The 23,604-nt window shown below is 51.8% G+C and overlaps 2 protein-coding genes across 3 annotated transcripts; both read left to right on the top strand.

Moving 5' to 3' along the window:
- The first annotated feature begins 5,890 nt into the window (after positions 1-5,890).
- Positions 5,891-13,032, top strand: NAGLU (N-acetyl-alpha-glucosaminidase). Its single transcript, XM_066263583.1, has 6 exons — positions 5,891-6,347; positions 8,028-8,175; positions 9,026-9,172; positions 9,348-9,433; positions 10,320-10,576; positions 11,588-13,032. Exons 1-6 carry the CDS (start codon positions 5,977-5,979, stop codon positions 12,796-12,798), a joined length of 2,220 nt encoding a protein of 739 aa, XP_066119680.1. The 5' UTR covers positions 5,891-5,976; the 3' UTR covers positions 12,799-13,032.
- A 215-nt stretch (positions 13,033-13,247) lies between these two features.
- On the top strand, positions 13,248-17,074 carry HSD17B1 (hydroxysteroid 17-beta dehydrogenase 1). Of its 2 annotated transcripts, XM_066263585.1 has the most exons (6): positions 13,248-14,232; positions 14,338-14,505; positions 14,637-14,816; positions 14,924-15,017; positions 15,480-15,657; positions 15,747-17,074. In XM_066263585.1, the coding sequence occupies exons 1-6, from the start codon at positions 14,136-14,138 to the stop codon at positions 15,984-15,986; spliced, it is 957 nt and encodes a 318-aa protein (XP_066119682.1). In that variant the 5' UTR covers positions 13,248-14,135; the 3' UTR covers positions 15,987-17,074. The 2 variants fall into 2 exon arrangements, with proteins under 2 accessions (XP_066119682.1, XP_066119681.1); XM_066263584.1 differs by having other exon boundaries at positions 15,480-17,074.
- Positions 17,075-23,604: the final 6,530 nt, after the last annotated feature.

Raw genomic sequence — 23,604 nt, 5'->3', positions numbered from 1 at the left:
AAAGGCTTTCCTATATTATCTAGTGTTTATCTGCTATCTCTCTGTCCAGAGTCACACACATTTACATAGGAGAGGTAGTTTCGGTGGGGACAAATGCCCGCAAATGGCTCATTGCTATAAGAAAAGGTTTATTTTGGCTTTTCCCTTCCTGCACCTGGCTAGCCATTCACCCCTTTCCCCACAGGTGTGGTGGAATGTCTGGGAATCCATGTTTTCCTCCCCTTGCATTTACAATACAATGCCAAGGGCCATCCTGGTTATGCCAATCACACAGTACAGACTATTCTCACAATTTCTCTGCACACCTTAACCCAAATTAATAAAATGTTCTCCAAGCCTCCTAAAATATTAATTCTGTAGCCTTTGGTACTTTACAATACCTGCGGGTGAAATGGCTCAGTGGCTCCTCACCAGTTTCTCAAAATGTTAAACATAGAAGTAACATAAGACCCAGCTATTCAACTTATAGGTATCCACTCAAGAAAAATGAAGACAGGCACACAGACGTGTGCACAAGTGTTCAAAGTAGCATTATTTATAATAGCCCCCAAATGAAAACAACCCAAATGTTCATCAGCTGGATAAACAAAAGGTGATCTATCCATACAATGGGTATTATTCTACAGTAGAAAGGAATGAAGTACTGCAGCATAAATGGACCTCACAAAACATTATGCTAATGCCTGACCTGTGGTGGCGCAGTGGATAAAGTGTCGACCTGGAAATGCTGAGGTTGCCGGTTTGAAACCCTGGGCTTGCCTGGTCAAGGCACATATGGGAGTTGATGCTTCCAGCTCCTCCCCCCTTCTCTCTCTCTCCTCTCTCTCTCTCTCCTCTCTAAAATGAATAAATAAAATAAAATAAAAATTAAAAAAAAAAAAAACACATTATGCTAAGAAGCCAGACACAAAACCACAATATATGATTCCACTTATGTGAAATGTCTAACAAGCAGATCTACAGAGAGAGTCGATGGGGTGGTTGCCTAAAACTGGCTGCTGGATTTGGGGGCAGGATTAAAATGGGAGAGTCCCTTCTTGTGGAATCTCTGGGCCCCAGACATGTGCTGAGTGAGACTGCCCCCATCCGGCAAACCCTCCTCATCTTGTGGTCCTAGAACCAGCATGGAGAGGGTGGCCGTGGACCGGTTCAGTGTTAGAGACAAGGCATAATTCCATCACCACCCTCAGGACCCACTCTATCTTGTTCATTGGTGACCTGTGTGGGACTCTGCCTCTTTCTGTCCCAGGAGCTCTGGGTAGTAAGGGAATAGAAACTCCCTTAAGATCTGAGTGACCTGGCTGCCTTCCCAGGTCCCTAGCCTACCCAAGGCATGTCCTAGACATCGACTGCTCCCTGGTGGCCAGACAGAGAAGGACTCCTTCCTCACTGGCAAGGTGAGTGTGATCCTAGCTAGACATGCAACTAGACTGGCTGGGCAATACTCTGGGGTACATAGGCCAAGCGGCCAGGAGCAAAAGAGGACATGATGAGATAGCAGAGAGCTGGCCTACTTGTTTCACACACAGTTGAAAAAGTAAAGGCCCTGGCCAGATAGCTTGGTTTGTTATAACATCGTTCTGAAACACGAAGGTTACTGATTCGATCCCCAGTAGGGCACATACAGGAACAGATCAATATTTCTGTCTCTCTCTTTCCCTCCTCTCTCTAAAATCAATAAATAGCCTCACCAGGTGGTGGTGCAATGGATAGGGTATTGGCCTGGGATTCTGAGGACCCACATTAGAAACCCTGAGGCCTGGCTTGAGCATGGATCACAGACATGACCCCATGGTCACTGGCTTGGGTCCAAAGGTTGCTGGCTTAACGCCCAAGAGAGCTACCTTGAGCAAGGGGTCACTGGCTCAGCTAGAGCCTGCCCACACACACACACCCATCAAGGCACATATGAGAAAGCAATCAATAAACAACTAAGGTGCCTCACCAAAGAATGGATGCTTCTCATCTCTCCCAGTCCTTTTCTCTAGGGGAAAAAAATCAATAAATTTAAAAAAAAAGAAAAAAAATGTTCTCCCATACCCAGTATCCCAGTATTCCATGGGAGGCAACCACTGTTTACATAGCCTTTTTTTTTTAAAGAGAGAGGAAGGGAGAGAAAAAGAGTAAAACATAGTTTGTTGTTCCACTTATTTATGCATTTATTGGTTGTCTTTTTTTGTGTGTGAATATAAGTGTCTTTAATTCTTTTTTTTTTAATTCAATAAGAGGAGGGAGGCAGAGACAAACTTCTGCATGCGCCCCAACCAGGATCCACCCAGCAAGCCCACTGGGGGGCGATGCTCTGCCCACTCTAGAGCATTGCTCCATTGCTCAGCAACCCAGCCCTTCATAGCGCCTTAGGTGGAGGCCATGGAACCATCCTCAGCGCCAGGGGCCAGGTCGCTCCAATGGAGTGTTGGCTGTAGGAAGGGGGGAGAGAGGGAGAGAGAAAGAGAAGCAAGAGGGGTATGGAGAAGCAGATGGGCGCTTCTCCTGTGTGCCCTGACTGGGATCCAACCCAGGACATCCACACGCCAGGCCAATGCTCTACCACTGAGCCAACTGGCCAGGGTCAGTTGTCTTTAATTCAATTGCCAGCAAACGCAAGAAGGCAGAGGGCTTTGGACCCAAAGTCTGCAGTAACATTCTCAGTTTGTAGACCTCTTTTGTAGTGTGATCCTGGCTTGTTATGACAGGAAAGGAATGTGGCTACTTGCCCTTCTAAAGCAGATCAGTATGTTCTGCTCTTGAGATGGATAATGGGCTATCTGCCTTTTTCTTGTATGTGCCCTGACCAAGGATTGAGCCTGCAACCTTGGTGTATTAGGACAACACTCTAACCATCTGATGTATGTGATCAGGGCCTAATAACCTTCTTTAAAAAAAAAATGGGAGGCCCTGGCCGGTTGGCTCAGTGGGAGAGTGTCGGCCTGGCGTGCAGGAGTCCCGGGTTCGATTCCCGGCCAGGACACACAGGAGAGTCGCCCATCTGCTTCTCCACCCCTCCCTTTCTCCTTCCTCTCTCTCTCTCTCTTCCCTTCCCGCAGCCAGGGCTCCATTGGAGCAAAGTTGGCCCAGGCGCTGAGGATGCGGAAGTCTGCCTGACTGCCTCCCCGTTTCCAACTTCAGAAAAATACAAAAAAAAAAAAAAAAAAAAAAGAGCATACTATACTCACTGGTTTGACCGTAAAAAAAAAAAAAAAGGGAATATACTTTGCAGAACATTCCAAATCATTAACAGTACATCTTCCTCATTTTTTTAGCAAATGCTTGACATTTCATACCTTAATTTTTTTCAACAGCTCCCTACTGTCCTCAAAGAGTTCCCAGACTGATGGGGAAGATGAGAAAAGAGTGTGGCATGGTCGGAGTCACCCCTGAAGCTCCTGCCCAGCCTCTATGAGCTCCGGCTTTAAATGTGCTAACAACCTACTGCCCCTGCCAGCCACCCCCACCACTCTCAGTTAATCCAGACCCCATAGAGACCCCCAATTTTCCTCACCCATGTGTTCCCTAAGATCCAGAAATTCCAGTAAAACAGTAGAACGTGGCCTTGGCTAGTTGGCTCAGTGGTAAGGTGTCGGCCTGGCATGTGGATGTCCAGGTTCAGTCCCAGTCAGGGCATCTAAGAGAAGCGCCCATCTGCTTCTCCACCCCTCCTCCTCCCCCTTTCTCTCTCTCTCTTTCTCTCTCTCTCTCTCTCTCTTTCCCCTCCTGCAGCCTCTCAATTGGAGCGAGTTGGCCTTGGGCACTGAGGATGACTCTGTGGCCTATGCCTCAGGCCCTAAAAAAGAAAGACTCGGTTGCAGAGCAACAGAGCAATGCCCCAGATGGGCAGAGCATCACCCCCTATTGGACTTGACAGGTGGATCCCGGTGAGGGCACATGCGGGAGTCTATCTCTCTGCCTCCCCTTTTCTGACTAATAAATAAGTAAATAAGTAAGTAAATAAATAAATAACAGTAGAACAGGCAAGAAGAGAATCTGACAAGTCTCACCTGGAGTGAAGGGTGTTTGGGGGGCCTATGGGGTGGGGGCGCCCTGGCTGGATAACTGGGTTGTTGGAACATCGTTCTGAAATGCAAAGGTTGCTGTTCAATCCCCGGTTAGGGCACATATAGGACAGCTCAATGTTCCTGTCTCTATCTCTCTCTTCCCCTCTCACTGAAATCGATAAATAAAAAATAAAATAAATAAAAATTTTTATTGGGTGGGAGTAAAGGAGACTGGAGAGGAGTGGAGAAGCCTGGGGGGAGGTGGTACAGGCTATAATTCTATGAGAGCACATCTCTCTGGGCCAGTCTTAGAGCTGCTTCCTGGGAAGAGCCGAGAACCTTCTGATACTAGGAACTGAGGCTACACTTCCTGAAGGAGCTGCTCACCCAGCCAGGAGCAAGGCAAGGGGACTGCAGCCTTGTCTGCAGCCAAGGGCAAGGAGCAGGGACCAGGACAAGCTCCGTGGGCACCGTGTACTTTTTCAGTCCCGAGGGTTTCGAATCTGCAACCTCAGCGTTCCAGGTTGATGCTCTACCCACTGCGCCATCACCGGCCAGGCCTAAGACTGATTTTTAGATGTGCTCTGATGAGGGATCAAACCCACAACCTCAGTGTATGGAACAATGCTCTAACCTGCAGAGCTCCTAGGCCAGGGCCCTCTCCTACAAGTATTTATCTCATCTGATCCATTTCCTTTCTCTAGCCCTCAGTTTCTCAATATGTAAAATGAAGGTAACTCTTGTGGTGCTGGTGCTGCCGCTGCAGCCAACCTTAAGTATCCAAGGAGAGACAGCATGTCCACCACACTCTGCCCACCGCCCGTTCAGGCTCCCCTGGCCCACTGCCCCTCCACTTGGTGCACAATCTTTTGGTTCCTCAAATCTGCTCAGCTCTTTATCCTTCAGGGGTCTTCATATAGACATTGTCTCCACCTTGGGTACTTACCCTGTCTCTTCCAGTGAATCTCAGTTTAATTTCGATTAAATGTTACTTCCTTTTGAAAACCTTAGGCCGGGCCCTGGCCGGTTGGCTCAGTGTTAGAGCGTCGGCCTGGCGTGTAGAGGTCCCGGGTTCGATTCCCGGCCAGGGCACACAGGAGAAGCGCCCATTTGCTTCTCCATCCCTCCCCCTCTCCTTCCTCTCTCTGTCTCTCTTCCCCTCCCGCAGCCGAGGCTCCATTGGAGCAAAGATGGCCTGGGCGCTGGGGATGGCTCCTTGGCCTCTGCCCCAGGCTCTAGAGTGGCTCTGGTCGCAACAGAGCGACGCCCCGGAGGGGCAGAGCATCGCCCCCTGGTGGGCGTGCCGGGTGGATCCCGGTCAGGCGCACGCTGGAGTCTGTCTGACTGTCTCTCCCGGTTTCTAGCTTCAGAAAAATACCTAAATAAATAAATAAATAAAGTGTGGGTCCCTGGGGGGGGGGGGGGGGAGAGAAAACCTTAGGCCGGATGCTCTTGTATTTCTTCACAGCATCACAACTCTAATGTAAACCTTTACAGAAGTATATGGTTTCTCGGTCTCCCCCAGAGAGGAGTGGCAGTGCCTGGTACAAAATAAACTCCAAATAAATATTTATTGGATGGTTGGGTGAATGAAAGGAAAGTGACTCGCGTATGAAAGCGTGTTGTATCTGAAGATGCTTGTGAAGGATAGCGGGTGACAGCCGGCCCTGGACTTCTGATGATACGGGGGTCACGCGCTCCCGCACAGGATAGCGGGTGACAGCCGGCCCTGGACTTCTGATGATACTGGGGTCACGCGCTCCCGCACCACGTGCAGTCAGTAGATACCCTCAGACAGCTGCCTGGGACCCGGAAACAAGTCTCTCTGCAGGCGGGTGCTTTGCCTTCGGTTCCATGTGACCCAAGACACGCAGCTGATTGGACCCGGGCTTTCCCGCCCCCTAGGGGAGTCCCGAATTGGTTTCCGGCGGGGCCACCACCAGGTTGAGACTGTAGGACCACGGAGGCGGCGGTGGTGGCTATGGCCGCGGCTCTGGGGTTCCTGTTCCTGGTGGTGGCGGGGGCCTCGGCCAGGGACGAGGCCCAGGAGGCGGAGGCCGTGCGGGCGCTGCTGGCCCGGCTGCTGGGGCCCGGACCAGCGGCCGCCTTCTCAGTGTCAGTGGAGCGCGCCCTGGCGGCCGAGTCCGGCCTGGACACCTACCGCCTGAGCGGCGGCGGCGCCGGGGCGCAGGTGCGGGTGCTCGGCTCCACCGGCGTGGCCGCTGCCGCAGGGGTGCACCGCTACCTGCGCGACTTCTGCGGCTGCCACGTGGCCTGGTCAGGCTCTCAGCTGCACCTGCCGCAGCCGCTACCCGCCGTGCCGGAGGAGCTGACCGAGGCCACGCCCAACAGGTACCGGCGGGACCCGCCCGTCGGCTCCCCTGTAGTTGCCTCCAGCCCCCGCGCGCACCGCTGCACCCCAGCGCTAGGCTGGTTCCTACCAGCCTTAAGGCTGCACAGCTCTAGCCCTTCTAATCCAATTAACTGGAAAAGAATCTAGGAGCTTTGGCTAGAAATAAATGATAAAAAACATTTAACCTGGCGCAGTGGATAGAGCCTCAGACTGGGATGCTTAGGATCCAGGTTCAAAACCCCAAGGTCACCGGTTTGAGGGCGGGCTCATCCGGCTTGAGTACCGGCTCGCTGGCTTGAGCGTGGGATCATAGACATGACCCCGTGGTTGCTGGTTTGAGCCCAAAGGTTGCTGGCTTAAAGCCCAAGGTCGCTGGCTTGAGCAAGGGGTCAATCGCTCTGCTGTCAAAGCACATATGAAAAGCAATCAGTGAACAATTAAGGTGCTGCAATGAAGACTTGATGCTTCTCATCTCTCTCCCATCCTGTCTGTCCCTATCTGTCCCTCTATCTGACTGTCTCTGTCACCAAAAAATAAATAAATGAATATATAAGGGTCTTGGGTTTTTAAACCGGAAACACAACTAGGCAAAACCCAGAGTGTTTCCAAGAAGAAAGAAAAGCTAAGAGTTCTTATAATAAAAGCTACATTCTTCTGAAATCACGAGATCCCGTGCGTTCACGGTGGCATGGCCCTGGACGTAAGAGGTACATTCTTGAGAACAGTCATCTTGCATTCTTAACCTCTGGAATGGTCCCAAATGGTAATCCTGTGGGCAGATTATGACCATTTTTTCCTTAGCCCTTCAAAGAGGTGATCAAAAGGTTACCTGGATTCAATAGGAGGAGGCAGGGGAGGTTATCTGGAGGTTTGCTGTATATCCAGACATTGACCAGGACTGGAAAGATCAAGGTCTAAGTTCCCAGACTAGTTAAAACAAGAATAGAGTCATTTTTTCTATACCTCAACCTTTGTGATTTTAGTAATTTAGCAGTTTGACTACAGTGACCATTTCACTTCTTCACTCTATTCTCAGCCTCTAAAAGCCGTGTGTCCTTGAGCAAGTCACTTTCCCTCTCCAAGTTACTTAGCCTCTCCAAGCCTTGGTTGGTTCATCTGAAAAATGAAAATAATGGCATTGACCATGCAGTGTTGGTTGTGAGGATTTGCATGGTGATAGGAGTAGGATTTGCAAAATTGATCAGTAAATGCTATTTCTTTCCTTCCCCACCCTCTCTTCAAAGGTGCTCACTGAGGCCTGACACCCATTCCTCTCACAGGCCTCTGTTCTAGCACTTGCCTCTGCATAGAGGTGATGTGTTCCTCCTTCCGAGGCAGGGACCAACGCTGCCAGGGAGCACGTAATCTCTGTGCAGAGTAGGGGCTCTAGGAGAGTTAAATGGAATACGCTCTCTCAAATATCTGTGGGGCTCAAGGGCCCCGGGGGAGTGCTGGGAGCAGGTGGGTGGGCACCTCAGAAGCTCCGGGCCTGGGTCTTTGCTCTACCTGGGGTGAATCCCCAAGTGAAGCCATAAAGGGGCCGCATTTGGAACCATTCCCCTCTGGGCTGGATCTGGAGTCAGACGTCCTCTGAGCTCTTCCAGGATGATGCACATCTGGGGTGAGGGACATCCTTTTTGCTCTGAGGGACACAGCCCAGCTCATGGCCCTGCCCGCAGGTACCGCTATTACCAGAATGTGTGCACGCAAAGCTACTCCTTCGTGTGGTGGGACTGGGCCCGCTGGGAACAGGAGATTGACTGGATGGCGCTGAATGGCATCAACCTGGCGCTGGCGTGGAGCGGCCAGGAGGCCATCTGGCAGCGGGTACGTGCCCACCACAAGGGCCACCCTGGGTGTCCCCCAGCCCCCACTCAATCCCCACATCAGCACAGTGTCTGGCACATGGAGAATAAGAGCTCCAGAAGTGTTAGTGTTATGCATGATAGCTCCAGCTCTCTGGAAACTTAGGCTTCCACTGCTGAGACATATAGGAATGCTTACCTAGAGCTGGACCCCACCCCACCCCGCTGTAAACACTAGGAAGTCGGGGCTTCCATCTCTCACCCCTACCCCACCCCAATCTGGTCAGCCAGTTGCTTCTACAGATTCTCTCTCATTAGCAGTTCTTTGATCTGCCTTACCCTCGCCATCCTTAGTCATAACCGTAGTTCAGGCTCTCATGCCCTGGACCCCCAGCAAGAGCCTCTAAACAGGATTCCTGGCTTTCTGCTAGCCAGAGTGCCCTTTTGGAAATGCTAATCTGGTCAAGAGCTCCCTCTAACACTCGGGAGTGCCCCATGGCCTTCAGTCTCTGCTGGGCCTGGGACCTTCCATCCCTGGGCCCCAAGGGCTCTGGCTGCATCTGGGGCTGCTTAGGCTCCGCACAGAGCTGTTCTCACCCACCACTCTAGCCAGCCTTACTCCAGGAAGCCTTCTAAGCCTCCGTTCTCATTTGGGGGAGAGCCCCATTGCGCCTCACCTCACCTGCGTGACAAGGGTGAAATCTCAGTAAACTCACCTGTTCGCAGATGTTTCTACTGGACTGTGGGCTCCTTGCAGGCAAGGTTGCATGTTGTCTTAGTAACATAGTACAGAGAAGAGTAAATGTTTGTTCAATGAATCAATAAATGGAGATGCATGTATTTATGTGAATGGGAATTGCCTTCCTGCTCAGGTGTACCTGGCCTTGGGCCTGACCCAGTCAGAGATCGATGAGTACTTCACTGGTCCTGCCTTCCTGGCCTGGGGGCGCATGGGCAACCTGCACACCTGGGGTGGCCCCCTGCCCCACTCTTGGCACCTCAAGCAGCTTTACCTGCAGGTGAAATAATGGGGAAGGAAAGGGGCAGAGTGGGTGCCGGACAGTAACTTGGCTAGGGAGGGTGGTATTGGGCAGCCTCGGGGCTGTTCACTGGACCCTGGGACTCCAGGCCCTGGGGGAGGGAGGGCCTCCCAGCTTGGGCCATGCTCACCAGCCCCCCTCCCATTCTTTCCAGCATCGGATTCTGGACCGAATGCGCTCTTTCGGCATGACCCCCGTGCTGCCTGCATTCGCGGGGCATGTCCCCAAGGCTCTAACCAGGTGAGGTTCTCCCTGCCCTCTCTTCCCACTTAGCCCAGAAACAGAAGTTATTTTCCTGTGCAAGACATGATTTAAAGAAAAACTGTAGTTCTGAACATAGGCCTTGGCTTGATTCCTGGCTCCGCTACTCACGAGCCATGTGACCTTGGACAGATTATGTGACTGCTGTGTGCCTCAGTTGCCTCACTTGTAAAATATACATGGCTTGGCACAGAGCCTTAGCAAAGGGCAGCTCTTATGACTGGTAGTAGGGGTGCACCGGTCTCAGTCATTCCTGCTCCTTAGTGCTGGGAAAATTCTTCTGGGTCCAGCTGAGACCTCCCCTCCTTCAGGAAGCCTTGCTGGGACCCCAGCGTCGGTCACCACCTCCTTCATGCCCAGAAGCACCTGGTTTCCATCCCTTCCCGGTACTTTGTGCACGCTGCCGGCCTCGCTGGCCACCCTTCGTCTCTCCAGCTGGGTGGCAGAAGCCTCATGCATACGTTCAGTGAACACTTGTCAGGCTGTCTGCGGTGCCAGGCCGGGCTCTGTGCTGCGCCCTGGGCGGGGGCAGCGACAAAAGTGCCCTGAGTTCCTGCCCCTGCTGAGAGATAGGCTGGCAGGGAGGCCTATCTTCTTGGTCAGGGTCACTTCGTCTCCGCCAGTGGAAGGGGAAAGACAGCAAAAGCTTTCCAGACTAGGAGAACTTGAAAGATGTGGAGGAGTAACCAGCTGGATAAGCAGGGAGGGAGAAGGAAGGACTCCGGGCCCGGGGCAGTGTGTGCAGAAGCGCGGAGGCGCGGGAGACCAGGGTGCGTTGCAGGAGCTGCCGATAAGTTAATGAGGCTGGCAGAGAATACTATGTCAGCCTCCAGTAACTGTCTGGACTGTTCCCACCCCCAACTAGGGTGTTCCCTCAGGTCAGTGTCACCCAGCTTGGCAGCTGGGGACACTTCAACTGCTCCTACTCCTGCTCCTTCCTTCTGGCTCCGGAAGACCCCCTATTCCCTACTGTGGGGAGCCTCTTCCTGCGGGAGCTGACCAAAGAGTTTGGCACAGATCACATCTACGGAGCTGACACGTTCAATGAGATGCAGCCCCCATCCTCAGAGCCCTCCTACCTCACCGCAGCCACTGCTGCTGTCTACCAGGCCATGATCTCAGGTTTGTGCCGGGGGAGGCGGTGGGGGAAGCCCTGGGCCCTCAAGTAGGTAGGGCTGGGGGAAGGGACTAGTAACTCTTGTACACATACATTATGTCATTTAATCTCACTGGTGGAGAGATGAGATCTGGAACCAGATGACCTGCTCAAATTCTGGCACGCCACTTCCTGCGTCTGTGACTTGCAACAAGTTACCTCCCCCCACCCAGTGCCTCAGTTGCCTTATCTGTAAAATGGGACTCCCTCCTAAGTAGAATGATGCCTGACCCAGAGTAAGTGTCATTAAGTGCTGGCTATGGAAGGCACAGGGGTGAACAAAAGTAGGTTTACAGTTTTGAGTATGTAAACACAGTTCTTGTAATCTTATTCAGTTATTATTTTACAGTTTGTGTTACATCTGTAAACCTTTTTCCCACCTCATTTTTGTTTTTGTTTTTAGTCTCTGCCTTATTTGTTATGTAACACAGGCCAGAACTTAGGGAATGTGCCCCAAACTGGCAGGTGCCCTTCCTGGTACTCCTTCCTGAGACCTACAGGGAGGGTGGCGAGGAGCCAGGGCAGGGGTGGCTTGGTGGGGCGGCCTCTGTGTCCGCTGGGAGGCGCACCAGCTGGCTCAGGGCTCCTGGAGCAGCTCTGCTCTGGGTCTGTTCCAGCCCAGAGCCTGGCAGGTCTGCCAATTCAGTCTCCTTCCCTTCCCTCCCCTCCCCCTCCTCCTGAGTCAGAGTAACCAGGGCTGGAGTCCATGAATGTGCCTTTAGTGACCCTCTGGGTGATTCTGATGTTCCATGAGGCTTGGTCACATGCTCTGGAGCTCCCGGTGGGGGAGGAGGAGATGGGAAGGGTGTGTTCGATAAGGTGCCCTGTTGGTTGGGGTGCAGGGGAAGGAGGTGTCCTGTGGTAGTCATTTTATTTTTCTGGACCTCTTTCCTCATTTGTAGAATGGGGTGAATGTTCCCCTGACTCCCTCTCTTCTCATCACCCTTCTTCTCTGTTCCTCCCACCTCCAACCGCAGTGGACCCTGATGCCATATGGCTCCTCCAAGGCTGGCTCTTCCAGCACCAGCCCCAGTTCTGGGGCCCTGCCCAGGTGGGGGCTGTGCTCAGGGCAGTGCCCCCTGGCCGCCTCCTGGTTCTGGACCTGTTTGCTGAGAGCCAGCCCGTGTACGTCCACACAGCCTCCTTCCAGGGCCAGCCCTTCATCTGGTGCATGCTGCATAACTTTGGGGGCAGCCATGGCCTGTTTGGGGCGCTGGAGGCCGTGAATCGAGGCCCCGTGGCTGCCCGCCTCTTCCCCAATTCCACCATGGTAGGCACGGGCATGGCCCCTGAAGGCATTGGCCAGAACGAAGTGGTCTATGCCCTCATGGCTGAGCTGGGCTGGCGGAAGGACCCAGTGGCAGATTTGGGGGACTGGGTGACCCGCTTTGCAGCCCGGCGGTATGGGGTCTCCCACGGGGACGCAGAAGCAGCGTGGCGGCTACTTCTCAGGAGTGTCTACAACTGCTCGGGCGAGGCGTGCAGTGGCCACAATCGCAGCCCACTGGTCAGGCGGCCATCCCTAAAGATGGTTACCACCGTCTGGTACAACCGATCAGATGTGTTTGAGGCCTGGCGGCTGCTGCTGACAGCTACCCCCACCCTGGCCTCCAGCCCGGCCTTCCGCTACGACCTGGTGGACATCACTCGCCAGGTGGTTCAGGAGCTGGTCAGCTTGTACTACGAGGAGGTGAGGACTGCCTACCTGAGCAAAGAGCTGGTTCCCCTGTTGAGGGCGGCAGGCGTCCTGGCCTACGAGCTTCTGCCCTCACTGGACAGCCTACTGGCTAGTGACAGCCACTTCCTGCTGGGCAGCTGGCTAGAGCAGGCCCGGGAGGCAGCGGTCAGTGAAGCCGAGGCCCATCTCTATGAACTGAACAGCCGCTACCAGCTGACCCTTTGGGGGCCAGAGGGCAACATTCTAGACTACGCTAACAAGCAGCTGGCCGGACTAGTGGCCCACTACTACACCCCCCGCTGGCGCCTCTTCCTGGAGATGCTGACCGAGAGCCTGGCCCAGGGCGTCCCCTTCCCGCAGCACCAGTTTGAGGAGGACGCCTTCCAGCTGGAGCAGACCTTTGTCCTCGGCACACGCAGGTATCCTAACCAGCCCCAAGGTGACACTGTGGACCTGGCCAAAAAACTCTTCATCAAATATTATCCCCGGTGGCTGGCTGGCTCCTTGTGACAGATTAACCACCCCTGGGCCACGTTCGCCCCAAGCCTCAGGCCAGGGCGGGTTCCCGGGGCCTGGAGCTGAGCAGGTGTCACTGGAGACCCCCAGGCCGGGGCAGAGGAACTCAAGACCTGCCAGTTGGAGCAGGGGTAGGAGACGTGGAGGGAAGTGAGCTGAAATTTGGGATCAAAGTACTGTTCAGTACAACTTAATAAACTGATGAATCACCTGGGCCTGTCTCAGTGTTGCTGCTACAGTGCCGGGAGGACTCGGGGTTATTGCGTGGACACTGCTGTGAGGCCAGTTCTCCCTGCCCCCTTGCCTTAGTCTCCATTCTTAATACTGACCCCTGACGTTTGAACTGAGAATGCCTTCCCAAAGCATTTCCTTTCTGTTAGGTCGCCAAAGAAGGGACGCACAAGGCTGCTGAGTTTTATAAGAAATTTATTTATGCATCTGCAAACCGATGGGCTGAGACCCTGGTGGCGTCAGCCACGAGGGGGCAGTGATTTTCAACTTTTGTTTCTCACGCACTCATAAACTAATTACTAAAGAAAAAGGGGCCCTGACCTCTTCTCCCTTAGTAACTAATTTATTTGTGCCATGAGATGAAAATGGTTGTATTTAGTCAAGGGCACTGACCTTAGTAATTAGTGTGTGTTTGTGCCATGAAAAAAAAAAAAGGTTGAAAATCCATAGGACTGAGTTTGGCTGTACAGTATTTCTTGCCACAGGGGGAAACTTCTGTTACCTGTGGTGGTTAAACAATGAGAGAGGGGTGGTGGTGCTTACTAAGTAACAGAATATTCAGATAAGTGATGGAGAGGTGACTAACTGGCAGGATGTCCAAGAGTGAGGGTCGGAGGTGAGACTTCAATCAGGATTGCTCAGGTGGAGACTTCTGGGAACTGCCCCAGTGCCAGGTCACCTAAAGTTCAACCTGGCTAGTTGAGGCCTTTAGTAAGGGGCCCTGGACCTGAACCTAACACTTTCACACCCTCAGCAGCAAACTTTGGAAACTATAATTATCCCTGTGGGATAGAGGCATGGATCTGCCCAGGGCACTCAGCACCCACATGGGAGCCCACACCTCCTCATTGCAAAGCTTCACCCTACCTCTGACCAGTATCTAAAGAAGGGTGTTCCAAGCAGGGGCCTCATCTTTGCCTTGTTCTAGAGCAGACTGGAGAGAGCACTCAGGGGCCTCTGGAGGGCTCAGCCTTGAAGTGGTGGTGCTTAAGACACAACAAGGGGTGGGAATCTCTGCGGCAGGGGCGGGGTGGAGTAGGTGATATCTAGTCCAGCGACTAGAGCCTAGCAGTCCAGAGCCTCTCCCACACCCTCTCTCCATGGACCGCACTGTGGTGCTCATCACCGGCTGCTCCTCGGGCATTGGCCTGCACCTGGCTCTGCGCTTGGCATCAGACCCATCCCAGAGCTTCAAAGGTATTGAGGGGACTGGGATGGAGAGAAGGGAGCAGCCCTTGTCCAAGGGGACCTAGATAAGTTAAGCAGGATATTAAGACCCTCATCTTCTCCCCCAACCTCCAGTGTACGCCACGTTTCGGGACCTGAGCACACAGGGCCCACTGTGGGAGGCAGCCAGGTCCCAAGGGTGCTCTCCTGGCTCGCTGGAGACACTGCAGCTGGATGTGCAGGATGCAAATTCTGTGGCTGCAGCCAAGGCACGGGTGACCGAAGGCCACGTGGATGTGTTGGGTGAGCCTCCCCAAAACACATGTGAAGAGCCTTCCGGCCCTGTGTCCAAACCAAGGTGTCCCCAGGGTCAGGGAACCAGCTGGGGCGGAGGGCGGTGTGCGAGGCACATGGGGTCAAACCTCTTCCCGCAGTGTGCAACGCGGGCCGCGGCCTGCACGGGCCGTTCGAGCTGCACTCGGCGGAAGCAGTGGGCTCCGTGCTAGACGTGAACTTGGTCGGGACCGTGCAGATGCTTCAGTCCTTCCTGCCGGACATGAAGCGCCGCCGCTCAGGACGTATATTGGTGACTGGAAGCATGGGAGGCTTAATGGGTGAGCGGAAGGGGGCTGGGTTGGGGGAGATCAGAACCCAGCTTCGCAGGGGGCTTTCCGCGGATGTGTTTCCCCAAGCGTCTCAGCGGCCACCTCTCCCCTCAAAGGGCTGCCCTTCAACGCCGTTTACTGTGCCAGCAAGTTCGCGATCGAAGGTTTATGTGAGAGTCTGGCGGTTCTGCTGCCGCCCTTCGGGATCCAGTGAGTCACCTCTCTGCCCCTGGACCTTCTGAACCCTGACTTTGGGACCCCCCCCCCATACCCGTCTCGTTGGAGCTGCTCCCAAGCGTTCTCCCCGGGCCCTTACCGACTGCAGCCCATAATAGTTGTGTGCCAGGCACTGTGCTGGGCCCACGACACAGGTGGGACCTAGCTGGTGAGGTGTCTTTTTATTATTGGGAAGTTCAGGCCCAGAGAAGTTAGCTGACTGCCCAGAGGTCACACAATGACCCAGCCGAGTTGGAATTCTGACGCCAAAGTCGCTCTCACACCCTGAGATGGATGTGGGAGCGCTTTTCCGGCAGAGAACCACTTTTCAAGCCTAAGCGTCCGTCACCTGCGGTGCGCAGACCCCTCCCCACCCTTGCTGTGGTTGCGGCGTGGTGGGTCCGGCCGAGCCTGCTCTCACTGGCCCCCACGCCCACTCACTGCTCTGGCCGCCAGTGTGAGCCTCATCGAGTGCGGCCCGGTGCGCACCGCCTTCCAGGAGAAGGTCCAGGACGGCCTCGGCGCGGCGCTGGACGCAGCAGACGCCCAAACCCGAGACCTCTTCGACCAGTACCAGCGCCACTTGGAGCAGGTCTTCCGGGAGACGGCGCAGGACCCAGAGGAGGTGACAGAGGTGGGTGCCGGGCCGGGCTCCGGGAGCGGGGGCGGCACGCGAGTCCTTGCAGCCACCCCCGGCGAGCGCTCCGCCTCCGTCCCCCGCAGGTCTTCCTCGCCGCGCTGCGCGCCCCGCAGCCAGCCCTGCGCTACTTCAGCTCCGAGCGCATCCTGCCCTTCGTGCGCCTGCGCCTCGCCGACCCCAGCGGCTGCAGCTACGTCGCTGCTATGCGGCACCTTATGTTCAGTGACATGCGCGCGGAGGGTCCGGACAGCACCCAGACGGAGGCCGGAGCCGGAGAACTGGGGGTTCCTGAGTTCGGTGCTCCAACAGCCGCCCCGCAATAAAGGCCTGGTCCCCGTGATCTCCCTCTCTCTCCTTGCGCCCCCGAGGATGTGTGGTTCTGGGGAATGAAGCAGGATTGCACTGCACTGAAGGGTGCACCACGTGGGCGAGCTGGAACAACCTTCCTAGCCCGAGTAATACCTACCTGGAAACCTTCCAGAAGGAGGGGGAAGCTATCCAGGGGCCCGCCTCAAGTCCTCTTATCCGCAGCAGTAGGAGTGAGGCAGACTTGAATGGAAGGAAAGTCTGTCATGGGACCACTAGTCATGGGACCTCAGGCGAGTTCCTTACCCTCTCTGAGTTTTTCTTATCTGTAAAAGGGGTATAATCCCTAAAGCATGGATCGTAGTGTGAACGGAAAAAGGGCTGCAGGCTGAACCTGACAAACTCTGGGGAGGACTGCACCGCGGCCTTGCAGACTCAGAGACCTAAAGCAACGGCGCAGGCTGCTCTGAAATGAAAACTTTCTAAAAGCAGCTCTTGTTGGGTAGTCATGTCCATGGCGGTATTTTTCTCTAACCAAGGTCCATGCTCACCTTAATTGAGCCTGTTCAGCTACAATAACATACCTTTAACGTCTTCAATAGCATGTCTTTGAAATGTAAAAGTAATCTTTCCAGGACACAATCTCTGACCAAAGCAAGGCACCACAAAATCCTTCATTGTTATTGTTACCTTGTTAATTGTTAACTATCCTATAACTACCAATGTAAAAGACACATGTGTCTCTACCTTTTCCTTTTTATCTAATCCCACAGATTTCCCCGCTTTGCTTTCTCCTGCCTCCCTAATCTGTTACCTATAGATTTTATGTACCCAGCTTATGTCTTCCCCTTTGATTCTGATGTATACATATAAAATAAGTCGTTTAAACCCACAAAAATCCTTACAGGTTTGGATGTTTCTCACGTTGGCTTTGGCTCCCTGCAGCGCTTTTAGTGGCTCCTGCCACTCCAGCTCCTTCCACTGACCTCAGGAAGGCAGTCAGTGCACTGGGCAGACCAGCCAGGCCTGGAGCCTCAGCTAAGCCTCCTGGTGGCACCCTGTCCAGATAGCTCGGGTCGCAGATTCGATCCCTAGTCAAGACACATACAGGAACAGATTGATGTTTCCGTCTGTCTGTCTCTCCCTTCCTCTCTCTCTCTAAAATCAATCAATAAAAAATAGAATAATAGCCTGACCTGTGGTGGCGCAGTGGATAAAGCGTTGACCTGGAAATGCTGAGGTCGCCAGTTCGAAACCCTGGGCCTGCCTGGTCAAGGCATATATGGGAGTTGATGCTTCCTGCTCCTCCTCCCTTCTCTCTCTCTCTCTCTCTCTCTCTCTCTCCCTCTCTAAAAAAATGAATAAATAAAAAAAATTTTAAAAAAATTAGTTTAAAAAAATAGAATAATAAAATAAACCCCCTGGTGAGAGGCAGCTTCTGCGCCTGTGGGGATCTCTCCCACTGAATTTTGTCTAGGGCAGGGGGCAAAGAGGAGGGTGAGTGGGGCTGTCTCCTTTTAATTCATTTGGCCTTGTTTATTCTTTACACATCTGGCTTCCACATGAGAATACAACTACAATACTAGTAATATGGGTTGAGAAAATGCTCCAGAAAATGGCAGTTTCACCACTCATTTTATACATCAGAATCAAAAGAGCCCTGACCAGAGCATCGGCCCAAAGCTCACAGGTTGCTGCTTCGATCCCCAGTCAGGGCACATAAAAGAACAGCTTGGGCCCTGGCCGGTTGGCTCAGTGGTAGAGTGTCGGCCTGGTGTGCAGGAGTCCCGGGTTCGATTCCCGGCCAGGGCACACAGGAGAAGCGCCCATCTGCTTCTCCACCCCTCCCCCTCTCCTTCCTCTCTGTCTCTCTCTTCCCTCCTGCAGCCAAGGCTCCATTGGAGCAAAGTTGGCTCGAGCTCTGAGGATGGCTCTGTGGCCTCTGCCTCGGGCGCTGAGGATGGCTCTGTGACCTCTGCCTCAGGCGCTAGAATGGCTCTGTTTGCAGCAGAGCAACGGCCTAGATGGGCAGAGCATTGCCCCCTAGTGGGCATGCCGGGTGGATCCCGGTCGGGCGCATGCGGGAATCTGTCTGACTCTGACTGCCTCCACATTTCCAACTTCAGAAAAATACACACACAAAAAAAGATCAACTTCATGTTCCTGTCTCTCTCTTTCTCCATCTCTCACTAAAATCAATAAATAAGAGAGAGAGCCTGACCTGTGGTGGCGCAGTGGATAAAGCGTCAACCTGGAAATGCTGAGGTTGCCAGTTCAAAACCCTGGGCTTGCCTGGTCAAGGCACATATGGGAGTTGATGCTTCCTGCTCCTCCCCCCTTCTCTCTCTCTCTCTCTCCTCTCTATAATAAATAAAAAAAAAATATATAAAAAACAACAATTTGCCATGTTTTTTTAAAAAAAAAAAATAATAAAAATAGAGAGAGAGAGAGAGAGAGAGAAATACCACCCTAGGACATGCTACCTACTAAGAACTGCTTTTTGTTAGAAAGTTTCATTGCAGACCGTCCTGTGTGGTGGCTGTAGGTCTGAGTTTGCAAGGCAGCCATGCAGGTTTAGCTTGCCAGGCTTCGTATGTGGCCCCTTTTTTGGCCACACCAGTCTCCTAACTTCCTCCCAGGTTGGGTGCTGGAGGAGGGGTGGAGAATAGAGAGGAACTAGGTGAGGAGGATGCAGTCAGAGGAAGGGGGAAGGGGAGTCCTGGAGGGGGTGGTACAGAGGGAGAGACTACAGAGGGGGAGACTAGGGGAGGGGAAGGGGGCGGCCAGGAGCATGGCTGCGAAAGCCTGAAAATGGGAATAAAGAGAACCCGCCTGGGGTGCTTGGGGCTTTGTATGGGACCTTGGGGGAAGGAGGCACTGCGCCCGACCTTCCCCTACTTCCTAATCTGCTCTGGGCCTTGGACACCCTGCTGCTTCCGCTCCTGGGGGAAGTTTCAGCCACTCTGACCCCTCCTATCTCCCTGTCCTTTTGGCCCAGATGGCCTGCTGTCCCTATAGCACCCAGGAAGACCATAGGAAAAGGTCGGGGCCAAGGTGACACACAGCTCTGAGGCGTAGGACCTGTTCTCTTTGCACTTGTGTGTGAGATTGTATGTGTAACCCGTGGGGGTGGGTGGGAGGCGTGATGATGAGAAAGGCAGAACGTGACCACCGTCTCTTCCATAGGTCCGTACTCCTAATGATCTCGAGCAGTCATGTAGCCGAGCACCTCGTGATTTTAATCCTCATATCTTTGGAAGCTAGAATTAAATAATTTAATTCTTAATTAGGCCTTTGTTTAAATGTTAACCACTCTTCTTGCCCAACTCCTTTGTTCTCAGGAATGTACTAATAAGTTGCTGATGTGGTGTATCTCTTTGTCAAGCAGGGGGAGATAGCTTCAGGGGCAGGAGAAGAATTTATGAGTTTGTTTAGCAGAAGGAAAGAATGTCTTCAAAAAGAAAGTTATCTGTGATTAAAGAAACACAGACTTCTCTCTCAGTGCCCTGAAACTCCCCCTCCCTTACTCCCTTTGCCACATAAAAACTCTCTACTCTTTTGCTTTTGGGGAGAGACAGATTTGAGGGATCTTGCTCTCCCATCCTCTCGCTTTTTTTAAAATTATTTATTCATTTTAGAGAAGAGAGAGAGAGAGAGAGAAGGGAGGAGGAGCATGAAGCATCAACTCCCACATGTGCCTTGACTGGGCAAGCCCGGGGTTCTGAACCGGCGACCTCAGCATTCCAGGTCTATGCTCCATCCACTGCGCCACCACAGGTCAGGCTCCTCTCGCTTTTGTCAAATTGAACACACCCTTCTCCAGCTCCAAGCACTGATGCCTCAACGTTTTGGCCTACAAGCACATCAGGTACGTGAACCTGAATTTTGGTAGGTGATTCAGTAACAGTCCCATGATTTTGAATATTATCTACATGCTGATGATCACCCCCAGCAAAAAACCCACAGATCCAACTCCATTGTCCCCCACGAACGCCAGGCTTATATATCTCCAACTGCCTTCTCAACATCTTAATGTCTAATAAATTTAATATGTGGAAACCTCAGCTTCTCATTTCCAGCCCTCTCATTCGTCTCTACTTCAGTATATGACAGTTCCATGCTTCCAGTTGCTCAGTCCAAAAACCTTAGACACTCTTTGACTACAGTCTCTCTCTTTCTCTCATCCCTCAACCAATCCAGCAAATACTGACAGCTCTACCCTCAAGCTTCAATGTATTTTTGAGTTCACCCCAGTCCATGTGCTATCATCTCTCCTGGATCATTGCAATAGCTTCCTAACTGGTTTCCCAGATTCCATCCTTGCCCACCAATAGAGCAGTTTCCACAGTGCAGCCAGATGGTCTTTTAAAAATGAATATGGGCCATGGCCAGTTAGCTGAGTTGGTTAGAGTGTCATCCCAAATGCCAAGGTTGTGGGATCGGTCCCTGGTCAGGGCACAAATGGGAAGACAACAATAAATGCATAACTAAGTGGAACAATGAATGAATGCTTCTCTCTCTAAGCCTTTCTCTGTCTCTCTAAAATCAATCAATAAATAATAAAAAGATGAATGTCTACTCGTTTCATATCGCTACTCAAAACACCTTCTGTGGCTTCCCATCTCAGTTAAATCTAAGGTTTTCCCCCAAGGCCTCCCAACACCTTTATTGATCTGGTCCTGCCTCCTTTTTGACTTTCTTGCTACTCTCCCTTATCTGATCCAGCTCTACTGGCCTTCTGCCCCAGGACCTTTCAACTGTCTGTTTCCTCTGTGTGGTTCACTTTCCTTTAGGTCTTTGTTGTTTTTGTGGCCGACCCTATCTAAAATAGCATTCCCTCCCCTCTGCTATAGTCCCCTTACCCTATTTTATTTTTTTCCATAGAACTGATCACTACTAGATGTGTTATAAATTTAATTATTGACTCATTGACTTTACTGCTATAAATTTATTTATAGTCTTCACCACCTCATCCCAAGGCACACAGGAATCTAAGCTCTAGGAGGGCAGGGGCTTTGTTTTGTTCACTGGTTGATCCCTTGTGCATAGAACTTTTCCTGACCATGGAAGGCACTATACACTTATTGAATAAAAATCACTATTGGTTTGCAACCTGGAGAGCTCCCCAGGTGAGATCTGAAATTGACCCCCATACACAGAGGGCAAGGAGACACCAAGAAAGAGGCAGACTGCTCCAGATTGGTAGACGGCAGGTTTAATAAACAAGGGAACTTTCTTAGAAGGCTGTTGTTCAGGTTTTAGGACTTTTCACAGGCAAACCAACACAGCATTGGCTTTATCTGTTCAAATGGGGTTGTGACTGCAATGTGGTCTAACCACATTTGCTTCTGGGTTACTTTTACTGGACCCCTCACTGCTGATTGAGATAGTCTTTTGGCTTTTTTAGCTCTGACTCTGTCAAGGGCTTTTCTGTCACTCATTTCTGAGATTTGCCAGTTTCCCCCAGATCAGCAATGGACTTACCTGAGTCATAAATGTCTTGTACCGCTTGACCAGGTGGTGGCACAGTGAATAGAGCGTCGGACTGGGATACGGAGGACCCAGGTTCAAGACCCTGAGCTCACCAGCTTGAGCGCAGGCTCATCTGCTTTGAGCAAAGCTCACCAGCTTGGACCCAAGGTTGCTGGCTTGAGCAAGGGGTTACTCAGTCTGCTGTAGCCCCACGGTCAAGGCACATATGAGAAAGCGATCAATGAACAACTAAAGTGCCACAACGAAAAACTGATGATTGATGCTTCTCATCTCTCTGTGTTTCTGTCTGTCTGTCCCTATCTATCCTTCTCTCTGAAAATAAAAATGTCTTGTACCATGATGACTCGGCATGGATACCTGTGTCCCTTCCAGCTGCTGGGGCAGATGGAGTACCTTGGCTTGCATTTCTGCAGTGAATGTGGCTGTCAACACAGAAGCTTAGATGGCCTGTGTCATTCCCAACTCCTTAAGAAGTTGCTGCACCTCCTCTATAGATTTCTAAGGTCCCCTATGCCCAACGCGATCCCCCTCATGAGGCCAAGCCCCTCTGCAAGCTAGAATAATCCAATCCATAAGACAGTGAGTACCTTGAAATCCGCCCCCCTCCAAGTGCCATGCAGGCACTGCTGGAAGGCAGCTGTGTGGTGATGTCGCTCATTTTCTCTGTCTCCTGCCTGGTCAGAGAAACACAGAGGCAGATTTAATGGTGGGCGCACCAGGCGCACGCCCTGAGCCCCAACTTCTGAAGGGCCCCGCAAAACCCCGACTTTACACTTTTTTCTAATGACACCAAGTTTGGTTTTATATGTGCAATTTTAACATTAAGTACATAATATTTTTTATTTATTTAAAAAACATGGTTAACATATATTTTTATTTTCCCTCTCTCTGTTTTTTAAGTGGCTCAATATTTTCTTCTGCATCTGGGGTCTCAATTGACCTTAAGCCACCTCTGGAGAAACACTATTGCTTCCCTTCCCACACCGTAGCTGCAATAGCCATAACAAAATTACTTCCATGGCCTTTTACTGGAATTTAGCAGCTATATCAAAAAGCTCAGCAGAAATATATTCTCTCATCGTGAATTTTTCTTGACTCAGGGTTGTTGCTGGGTTTTTGCTTCCCTTTGTATTAGAGATTGGATGGCATGGGGTGCTTTGTCCCCCATCTCACCACCAATTACCACAATATCCTTCCCTTCTCTCTTCTTACTTTCCTTAGGGATCCCACCTCTTCATGTCCCAACCAGGCTTTGTCACAAGCACTCAGGCCTTTATCTGAGGCAGTGTGTGCACTCCTATATGCAAAACAGCATGCTAAAGTTTCCCACTTCTTATCCCGCTCTCCCACCTGTCTACTAGCCCCAAAGCACGCAGAATTGTGGACAACTGAACGTCCTTTCCAACCTCAGCTCTTCTTTCAGCTTTTTAAAAATTGACTTTAGAGAGAGGAAGGGGGAGAGAAAGAGATAAAGAGAGAGAGAAAAACATCATTTTGTTGTTCCACTTATTTATACATTCATTTGTTGATTCTTCTATGTGCCCTGACTGGGTATCGAACCCACAACATTGGTGTAACACGATGACCCTCTAACCAACTGAACTACGCAGCCAGGGTTTCTTCCAACTTTCTAACTGAAGCTTGAGCCTCTAGCTGGGCATCGGTGGCCAGCCAAAGTGCCCCAGTAGAAGCCAGCCCACTGCGGCAGCCGTTGGGTTCCCTTGTTTGCTGCAGTGTACTGTGTGCAGTTCCTCACACATTAGACTTGCTGGTATTTGGGGTGTGCTGGTGGTAGTCCAGAAGCATCTATGATACAGTCCAACCTGAATTTCCCCAGTGGATGCCTTTTTTCCAAAGCCATTTCTTTGGTCTTCCAGATGACTTGCCAATTTTCAATTTGCAACCTGGGGAGTTCCCCCCTGTGGAATATGAAACTGACACCCCTCCCCATAAAGAAAGGGTGAGGAAGAAAGAGGCAGATCACTTCAGATTAGTAGGTAGCAGGGGTTTTTGGGATTTTTTGGTTTTGTTTTTCAGTTATAGTTTACATTCAATATTATTTTATATTAGTTTCAGTTGTACAGCATAGTGATTAGGTGGCAGGTTTAATAAGCAAGAAGAAAACTTACAAGGACTTGTTGT

Source organism: Saccopteryx bilineata, chromosome 2, assembly GCF_036850765.1.
Source record: "Saccopteryx bilineata isolate mSacBil1 chromosome 2, mSacBil1_pri_phased_curated, whole genome shotgun sequence".
In the NCBI taxonomy this organism is placed as follows: domain Eukaryota; kingdom Metazoa; phylum Chordata; class Mammalia; order Chiroptera; family Emballonuridae; genus Saccopteryx; species Saccopteryx bilineata.
This window is presented reverse-complemented; position numbering and strand designations above follow the sequence as displayed.